This window comes from Galeopterus variegatus, unplaced genomic scaffold (genome assembly GCF_000696425.1).
Source record: "Galeopterus variegatus unplaced genomic scaffold, G_variegatus-3.0.2 Scaffold1587, whole genome shotgun sequence".
Taxonomy (NCBI): domain Eukaryota; kingdom Metazoa; phylum Chordata; class Mammalia; order Dermoptera; family Cynocephalidae; genus Galeopterus; species Galeopterus variegatus.
This window is the reverse complement of record NW_007727698.1, coordinates 305,304-315,962: the sequence shown is the minus strand read 5'-3', so window position 1 is coordinate 315,962 and position 10,659 is coordinate 305,304. Positions and strand designations below refer to the sequence as shown.

At 38.2% G+C, this 10,659-nt stretch overlaps 1 protein-coding gene across 1 annotated transcript in view; it reads right to left on the bottom strand.

Moving 5' to 3' along the window:
- The window catches only part of TBC1D8B (TBC1 domain family, member 8B (with GRAM domain)), a 63,017-nt gene extending 53,109 nt beyond the window's left edge, over positions 1–9,908 (bottom strand). Inside the window, exon 1 of the mRNA XM_008577848.1 lies at positions 9,631–9,908. Within this exon, the coding sequence (XP_008576070.1) occupies positions 9,631–9,760 (130 nt within the window). The 5' untranslated portion in view covers positions 9,761–9,908. The remainder of the gene's footprint in view (positions 1–9,630) is intronic.
- Between the last annotated feature and the right edge of the window lie 751 nt (positions 9,909–10,659).

Genomic DNA, 10,659 nt, shown 5'->3' with positions numbered 1-10,659 from the left:
ATTTTTTTTTTTTTTACCGGTAAGGGGATCGCAACCCTCGGCACGGTGTGGTCCGCACCACACTCAGCCAGTGAGCGTCCCGGCCATCCCTATATAGGATCCGAACACACGGCCTCAGTGCTACCAGTGCCACACTCGCCCGAGTGAGCCACGGGGCCGGCCCTATATATATTTTCTAAAATTTAAGATAAACTTTTTTAACCTTTAAGATAGAAAAACAAAGCTATTTTTTACTCACCAAAAAAAGAAAAGGGAAGGTCTTTCTTAAGATATATAAAATGCTACTTTCTTGCAACTTGGCAACAGTACAAAACATATACTCGATTCAACAGGATGGGTCTTCAAATATTATGATTATAGCAATCTTATTTCCTCTCACTTACTCTTCTCCTAGCTTACATATACCTATTTCTTTCAACTGTGTCTCTTATTTCTTCTACCATTCTCTTAACATACTTATTTGTCAAAGTTTCCTTAAAATGTGTCATTCAATCCTGAATACCAGATATGGGGTGAACAAACATAGGCTTTTTATATTGTGGGCTCCATGGTTCTATTAATGCAGTCTAAGATTACTAGCTTTTTTGGCCACTATATCTTATCATTATACTAAGCTTATGATCAAAGATACTTTGATCTTTTTCATAAATATAAGCACTAACCTAGATATCATCTGTCCTATACAGCTGATTTTTAAAAATACCTAGATGCAGTTCGCATTTACCATATTAAATTTTATCTCACTCATTTCAACTGAGCATTCCAACTTGTCCAGATCTTTCTGAATCTTTATTTTTATCTTCCACGACAGTAATTCTTCTCAACACAAACAGCAAATTTGAATCATTTGGAGGATTTTTTAAAAGCTACTCAAGCTTAAAGTTATAAAGTACAGAGTCCGGCAATTTCTGATTTAATTGATCTGGGGTAGGACTTGGGTTTCCCATATTTCTCTTAACTTTATATTTTGAAAAATTTCAAACATAAAAAATAGAATAATATATTGGAACTTCCATGTACCCATTACCTAGCTTCAATAATTATCAACATTTTGTCAATCTTCTTCCATTTATCCCTCCTGGAGTATTTTAAAGTAAATTCCAGACATTATCTTATCCATAAATATTCCAGAATCCTTTAGTTTGTTTTAAAAGGTCCTCAGTTTAATCTAATATGCAGCCAGTGTTGAGAACACTAATCTGTGCTATTAATTGACCCTTCCAATTTTTACACAACTGTACATTTGATAAACATTTCTTTTTTTTGTATTAGGTCAATGGTAATAATGAACGGGTAGGACCAAGGGCTGAGTATTGTAGGAAAGGTTAGTAAAATAGCCACTGTTTGAGGATAGCACTCATTATCAATGTGCTAGTTTAGTACACAAACTAAAGTGTACTTTACTTTGACAGGTGGCTCTTTCTGTTTGTTAACTAGATTGAGGGCACTGTGTAAGGTAACACTGCTCTAGCTACAGAGAGTCATGTATATGAACTCCCTAATTACAAACAAGATTTATCTTTATTTAAAGTAAAATATTCAATTATAAATTTTGGCCATAGTATTGATTGCTAGAAACTTACAGTAGATTCTGTCTCTTCTCATAAGCTGTCATGCTTACAGCGTCAAACAAGTACATGTTTACTGAACTTTTTACTATCTCAACTTCACTAAACATTAATGAACAAACTAATTAGTAAACTGCCAATACACTTAGTAAGAAATACATTCAAATGAGAGAAAGTAGTGTGCTCAATAGAGGTTGGAGGTTTCCCTGATTCCATTATTTTTGCCATCAGATCTAAGTCCTTAAAACAGGACTGTGAATGTTTATTTTAGAATAATCCAATAGCCACAGTTGGCATTTTAAAAGTTGCCAACTTTATACTAAGAGCTTCAGAAAATAATGAATAAAAATAATAAAAAATAATAATCCTTTTGTCCTGTTTTCCCTCTCCCTGCATTTGTTTAAAATAATTTACTTGAAAACTGGATATATACAATCACTCATTTCCTTCCCTAAAATTTTTGTTCATTATAGGAGTTAGAATTTTTTTAGAGAAGCAACTGATGCCACAAACAGCAGATTACAATGTCTTGTGGGAACAAAAAGAATAGATGAATTATCAATCAAACCCACCTACATTTCTAAAGATCAAAACATAGGAAAATATGAGAATTGTTACCATCTTTATTTACGGCCACTTCTTACTCAAGACTTATGTACCAATGTACAAAAAGAGTAACCCTCAGAAAATTAAAGAGAAATATAATACCTGAATTCCTAGGTGCAAAGCCAAAAGCAAATATGACAGCATATGAATAAACCCATATACAGTACAGTACATTTAAACATTACTTAGAAGAATTAAACCAGGCCATTACTTTGGTTACATTAAAACAAGAGGACAACTAATATAATAAATCAGAAAATGCAATTATCACTTGTTTTTAAATTTCACTATACACTTTATACTGGAGTAAGGGAGAAAGAAAACAAGACCATCTAGAGTTGGAAGAATAGTGGAGACAAAAAACAACAAAGGTTTAATTCTTAGGTCCCTTTAATTCTCTATCTCAGGTTTTGCTCTGGTATAGATGAGGATATTGCTCTTCAAAAACCTTTTTCTAGTTGCTAAGGGCATTATATCTTGAGTCTCATATTTTCAACTCCACGTTAGTAAATCTGGAATACCTGCTATGTTCCCAATAACGGTCATCTTTTGCTTTTGCACTGTCATATTATTCCTCCCACCTAGAATGTCCTCCGCACTTATCTCTACCAAACCACTCCCAGATAATGTTAGTGCTCACAGATGGATGATTTAATTAAAAGCAATCCAAACTGGTTTTTGGCAAGATGCTTCGCAGATGCCACACTGGAATTCTGCCACCAGTACACCACCTATTGCTATTAATCATTGCTTTTAGGAAATCTTTGTATCATTTAATAGGACTTCTGATAAGCATACTATATACCAGAGCTGGCCTTGGAAAATTGTTTTGGGGGTTTCTAATACCTCCTCATTCATGCATACTTACAAGCTAACCAAACCAAGCTGATATTATGACTGACTACCCTAGTAATGATATATATATTTGCTTACTCATTTATTATCTGTCTATCCCACCAAATTATAAACTCTGTAAGGGTAGGAACTATTTGTTTTATTCACCACTGTATAGCCAATATCCAGGACAGTGGCCACCTACCACCCCATTTCTCTGCTTCCCTTCACAGCAAAATTCCTAGAAAGAATTATCTATAGTCACTTTGTTCTCAAATACCTGCTTGGCTCATATGCTCTAGTCCCTCTGGTCTTTGCTCTTAGGTCACCTTAAGAGATCTTCCCAGACCAATTTATCTAAAATACCAACCCCCTTCCCTCTCTCTATCACGACACATTACTTTATTTTTCTTCACAGTGCTTATCACCATCTGTCATATATTATTCATTTATTTGCCACCCTCAACTAGAATGTTAGCCCCATGAGAAGAGGGATTTTGTTTTCTTCATTGCTTTATCTCCAGCACCTAAAACAGTGCTTAGTTTTTAGAAGGCTCTCAGTAATTACCTGTTGAATGAATGTATTGCATACCATCACATTTAGGATTTACTATTACCTTTCATGCTCATATACAGCAGCAGCATAGGTTGTAAAACTGGGCAAAATTTCTAACAAAGTTTAAATTAAAGCCTGTCATAGCTGTACAGAAATGTGGTAAACATAATACCTTTTATTTTTATAATTATTTTTAGCTTATCTTACATCCATAGTCCTTTCACAACTGTCTACAGGAGCATAAATTTTCACTATTTCTTCTTGAAATATTATGTTTTGAAAAATACTACTAAGGTAACCAAAGCTTTATGTACCCTTCAATACCACTCAGTAAAACAAGTGATTCTTATATTTCTGGAAGCTCTACTTGAGAACTTCCAGGTTTCAGGCAATCATAGATCAAAAGGAAATGCTGTCATGATAAATTACTCTAATTCTGGTACATTATTCTGATTATAAACCATAGTGCATAATCATTATCATACCACAATTCTTCAATGATTAACTGCCAGTGTTCTGCCATTGCAATGATATCATTGCATACTCAATGTTACCACTGCAAATCAATACCTACATGGGAAAAGTAATTACTAGAGAAAATGGTATAAAATTACAGCATCTTTTGGCCTTCAGGCTCAGAAAATGATACTTAACATCTTACTCATTCATTAATAGATAAATGTCAAATGTATAGTTGCTCACAGGTTTCAACACTCATTTGACCCACCACAACAATGCTGTAAGGTGAGGAAGACAAGTTTTATCTCCATTTTACAGATGATGAAATTAAGACTGTATAAAACATCTGAATAGAGACATAAAACTATTAAAGAATCAAGGAGGACACAAGTGGAATCACTGGACTTGGTGGTACGTTCATATATTTGTGGATGTTGGCTTGTAGTTAGCTTATTAAAATGAGCAATACCTAGGGAGGGAAAAATCACACTGCGTGCTCCCCTCTCTCCCTGGAACATCTTGATCCCTGTGAAATCAAGTAAAAGTTACCTTTAAAGATCTCTTTGAAAGGGCAGTCTTGTAGGAGGTTTTGAGAAAGGATGGTCAATGTCCATCACTTTTTAGTCTTTTTTTTTTTATCAGAATGAAATATACTTGATAGCAAATATTAGCTTTCTACTTATATTATAAATGTCCACTGTCTTGACAAAAAAAAACTTTTTGCACACAATCTACACCATATGACTCTAACTTAACTCTTGCAAATTGAGGATTTATGGCCCTGAGGTGAACTGTAGTTGAGGTTCCAACCTATGCATAAGGAAGGAAAGACCCCAAAAGCAAGCAGGGGAGGGGAAAAGGTGAGAGTATCAACAGGTGTGTGTGTGTGTGTGTGTGTGTGTGTATATATATGAGAGTGTGTGTGTGTGTGTATATATATACGTATAGGTATGCAGTCAATCCTTCTGCTATTACCAAGAAAAAGTGGTGACACTCATCATCCTTCATTTCTCCAAACCTCCTATAACACTGCCCTTTCTCATTCAAAGAGAACTTTAAAGGTTATTTTTTATTTGATTTCACAGGGATCAAGATAATAGAGGGAGGGAGAGGAGCACACAGGGTGATTTTCCCTCCCCTAGTGGTTGCCCTATGGGATTTTCTTTTTAATAAGCCAAAATGGTAATTTATTAACTTATAGCGTGTGCGTGTGTGTGTGTATGGAGGAGGGAGATCTTTCCTTACCTAAAATGAAATATCATGCCCACCATTTGGGTACCCCTTTTCCAGTAATCAGGTACCTGAAAGGTCAGAATTTATTAGATGGCTACTTTGTGTGCATGGAAGGCAGGGATATTTTGCTAATAAATACTTAATGCAAACACTTTCAGAGTTGAACTCCTTGAGTTGGGGGTGGGGGAAAAGAAGACAAAAGCTTTATATTTCCAGGGAGATATTTTAAAAGACCATTGTGGGGCTATGGCTAATGTCTGGAATCCTGTCGACATCACCAATTGTAGCGCTCTTAATCCTGTTCATGATGCCAATTGTCTAGCTACCCAACTATGTCAGTTGTTGGGCTCTTTTACCTGCCGGTAATCCTACACCAACTGGGTCAATTGTCGAGCTAGGGCTGGGTCTGGAGATCCCAGACCCCTCAAGCCCATTCACAGACTGGGTCACAAAACCTTCATATGCCATGCTGGGTCACCAGACCCCACACATGCCAGACTGGGTCACCAGACCCCTTCACGCAGGTCTATGAGCTAGGTAACAGGCCAAAATGTCCCTGGAGCCATAGGTTGGAAAGCATGGCTGTGCTGGGTGCATGCCTGAGGGCCCCCAGGCAGATGCCCACCCACCTGCTTCATTAAAACTCCTCTCCCTCTCTCCCTCTAAAGAACACAAGAATAGCAACAAAACTATAAAGATACATTGGCGCTCATGTGCACTAACTCCCCCCTTACAAATACACATATACAATTTGCTTACAAAGAATGCTGAACCACACCCAACCAGACCCCAGGCGAGGGCCCTGACCAAACTATTCTATTTTCCCAACAGCCATCTTATTGTTTATTAGGTATGTCATTTACGTAATGATTTGTGAAGTCTATATAAACATCATAAAATGAAAATCTTATTTCAAACATCTTTGAAAAGAAAAGCTTCTTTCAAATATTACCATGTTCTAGTTTTTACAGATGATTTAATTTCAAACTAATGGTACCACGATTAAAGAGGAGATAAGGAAACAGAATGTCTAAAAAGCCCCCATTTTAATAAATTTTATTTCCTAGTTTTGTTCTACACCACAAAAACAATTTCTACTAAGGGAGATTATTAATTCAACACTTAGGAACCTACTTACATTATTCAAATATGGAAAATTCAAGAGTAAAATACTCTCAACAAACTACCTAAATTAAGGCTTCATGATTGGCAGATTTTCCTAAGTCTCATACACTAGAGTACTTAATAGAACGTAGCCCCATAATTCCACCCATGTAGTAGTTCCTATCTGCCAAGCAAATTGTTGATTTGTGTTTAATCAGCCAAATACACATAAATTATTTTTAATTATATAAAACCAGGTGCCAAATTTAGGTGCCACAGAAAAGTCATTACCCTTATTAGCCAGGAGAAGCAAGGGATAACATAAGGTAACGTAAAAATCCAGAAGGGCGAATTACTTCTCTAAATGAAGGAAAATCACTTTAGCAGTAAAACCACCGACATAATTTTCCACAAGATATTTCACTTTGCTGTGAGCCAGGACAATTAAGTAAGATAAAGTTAGGCAAATGGTCTGTAATATACCAGATACCCAAGAGAAACGTTTCAAATATTTAGAAAAAGGATCTCAGAATTCTAACTTCCAAATTAGTCTCCTGCTATAACCACCCTAGGATTCTCTGTTGCCCCGATTTCATTAGAAGAAGAAAAAAAAAAAAAAAATGGAGTCAACTAACTTCACTAAGTCTGCACCTCAAGTCATTACATTGCTGGTGGTTATTGCCAATTATCATATGGCAAAGAAATGAAATCTTAAGGAAAATATAATCATTAACATTTCTACATGGTCATTATCTTTTCTTCATTAAACGAAGTGTATAAACTAATTTTTTAAAGGGGTGGCACATAACACAGCAAACAAAATGGACAAAGGCAAGCTTATGCTGGCACACAGTCAAGCCCCTGTGAGAGCTAATCCAAATGTGGATTTGTGGTAAAGCACAGTAAAGCTATTGCCTTTACAATTTTAAGTAAGAATACAGTAATTGAGCAGCCATGAAAATCAGCACACATCTTTGCTCTGGACCAAAAAGAAACAAACCTTTAAAACATCTTTTTGGTTCTTTCTGATCCATTTTGCTTAATTTACATGGAATTACATATAGTAATTTCAAGAATTTTGTCAATACCACAGGTAAATAATCATGTGCAGATATAAATTGACTGCTAAGTCAATGGGGCTATCACTAGTCATACATGTGTGGTAGAAATCCTGGTTTATTTCTTCAGACAAATTTCCTTTTATTCTTGAGATATGGTGACTAGTAAATGGGGTGGGAGGGACAGAGATAAGAAACTGGTGCAATTGGTCCATGCTTTAAGAAAGCATGTCAAATGAAAAACCAAACACAGAAAAAAAGGAGAGATTGTTTAAAGGAAACTTGCAACAAGTAAAAAACCCTTTAATAGTATATTGCAGTGACTTGATTTAAGAATTTGATTTATCTATTGTTTTTCAGGAATGCAGCTGTACAAAGTAAAATACACTTCTTCGGTAAATGTGGTATCAGTAAAAATTCTGGTCAAGTAAAATTATGGAGAACCAAAATGTATAGAAGACTATTTTTGAGGCTATAAAATTTATTTTAAATATATCCTGACATATTCTCAATGGACTCAGGTGGATAATTTACATCACTGGGTAATTATGAACATCAATTCTCAAATTTTATTTTGAAAAATATCTGCATCTATTAAACGGAAAGACTTCCGCACAATAACTATAATTTTTAAAAATCTGAAAATAACAAAATGTCCAGTTTAACGGGGCAATTTTTGTCGCCATATTTTCAATAGGACCTTTCTAGAAGTTGGATAAGGTGAATAGGTCTTGCAAGATTTAAAAAAAAAAAAAAATCTAGAACCTCAGAATTTTCTCCATTCTGAGGAAAAAAGATAGCACACATTTACCACCATCTTAACAACATACCTTGATTTGGCACCTATTATCTTTCATTTTATCCTCTCATCTCTCAGGTAGGCACCATTTTAAAAAGGAGAAAACAAATGTCACCTCTTCCATGAACCTTCACCCAACCCTTCAGTGATTTGATTGTAGGTATAATTTGCCTGCTAACTACTGAGTCTCCCCCTCCCCTATTCTACCCTCCCCCACTTAACCAGATTATGAGCACTTCAGAGGCAGGGACCTGAATCTCAACTGTCTTCGTACCAAGCATTCCTTGTGGCGCATAGTTGAGTAGGCGCTTAAGGTTGAGTATTGTGAAACAATTTGGTGAATATCATCCAATAAGAGATTAGGATGGGACTAAAATGCAGGTTTTCAGACTCTTCCTGCTACATCACACTACCTAAATTAAGCCTGGTCCACCACTACAACGCCACTAGTAATTTCAAGGCCGCTAGAAATTTCAAGGCCAAACTAGAAATTGTCACGACAAAGAGCTCTGGTCTCCCCAATGTCCAAAAGTTTAAATGTCCCTGTGCAAGATGAGTGGTCTCAAAATAACATTCTTTGGAGACTTTAAACACTTGGCCAAGGGATAGTTCACGATTTTTAAATCTAAGAATTTGGGACAGGGTGGATTCAGCAGGAAGAGTTAAACTTCCGTTTGTTTAATTGGTTTGGCTTAGAATCATGGCTTTGAAAGAAGGGGCAGCACCAAACACTCAAAAAATTTCCTACTATGTTGTGTGAGAGGGAATCGCAAGGATTGAAAACTTAGAGACAAAGTAAAAGATGCTAAATTTGGAGAGGTCAGCAATCCTGAGCCCTACCCTCGACCTCCCCCGTCTCCAACCCTACCCCCGCCTCCATCTCGGTTTTTTTTTTTTTTTTTTTTTTTTTTACCGGGCCGGCCCCCATCTCGGTTTTGAAGCCTCTCTTTCAGGATATGATCTGGGCATCTCCCTTTCTCCTCACATCTCCGCGCCCCTACACAATCCTACTCCCCAGGGTGGTGATTATCAGTATGGGTTTTGTGAAAAAAGTTAAGTCCACAGCTGCCAACTGGCCCCCGTCACCAGCCTAAATGCGACCTGTCTAGGTCGAACACTCGTCATCAGCCTCCTCCCCCTATGGGAAGAGACCGGGCAGGTACCCGATTGCCTCAGAAAGAATCCCTCTTCCCTTCCCCTGTCCCACCCAAAGCAACTGCAGTCTAGTGAGGCATTCTCAGGACTCGGAGGTGGTGACGGAAAGGTGGTGGCGGGAGAAGAACCCCAGCACCTCCGCCCAAGGCTTAGAATCGGGCAACGGGTAGCGACGAGCAACTGTTTTCCTCACCCCCTTTTAAGTCACCGCGAAGAGCGAACACCTCCCTGAGGGAGGTGGGGGAGGCCACAGCTTACCTGTGAGTCCCCCTCCGCCTTCCTCCCCGTAGCCCCGACGCCGTTGCAGCACGAAGTAGTCGTTGGACCTTTCCATCAGCCACAGCTTCAGCACATTTTTCAGGAGCACTTCCTCAGGCTTCAGCCACATCGCGAAGAACTTTGTGCTGCTCCGGAGCAGCGACCTAGATGCTCTCCTCACCTCACCCTCAACCCGTCTCTTCCCCTATACTCCGCCTCCCACCGAATCTTCCTCAGGCGGCAACAGCTCTTCCCCAACCCTCCCTTCTCTCCCACGTAGGCAGCGAGATTGCCAATTCCCTCCCACGGCGCTACAGCCCAGCTGGGAAATAGTCCCGCTTCTTCACCTCTTGGGAGTTGTAGTTTCCTACCGCTTTTCTGTACTCACGAGATGGGAGGACTGGACTACACTTCCCACAATACACTGGGGTGAGAAAAGAAGGGGGGTGTTTTCAAAGCGGGTCCCGCCACCAGTTAACTGTGTTTTACCTATCTAAAGTTCGAAGCGTTTTTTGGTTGAAATAAGTGAGCCTCTGGTATAAAGGTGCTGATTTTGCTCATTCTTTTTACAGCCGAGGGCACTATACTGTAGAAAAAAAAGAACAAAGTTTCCGGAGTTTGGGAATAACGGCCCATTCCGGGAAATAGCAGTGGCAGCAACTAAAATTTAATGAGCGCTATACTCAGGAGATCTCAAGTAATCCTCACAGAAGTCTTGCGATGTAGCAGATCTCCAGTTTGCACATTAATAAACGAAAGCGCCGACGGGTGAGGTGACTTACCCAAGTTCACATAGTCAGTGATAGGATTTCCTGTCTAAATCCAAAAATCTTCCCTAGATTAAGCTCTTTCTGCTCGTTATTGGAAGAATGTAAAATCTGCAGAAGCCACCCATTTTCCTCACGCCCTACGCCCTGCCCTTCCCTTCCCCGACTGCCGTTTTTTTTTTTTGACCACTGTAATAAGCCACAAAATATCTTCTTCAACTTTCCTTTTCGGGATCTAAACAATTTATGAGCATTTTTTTTT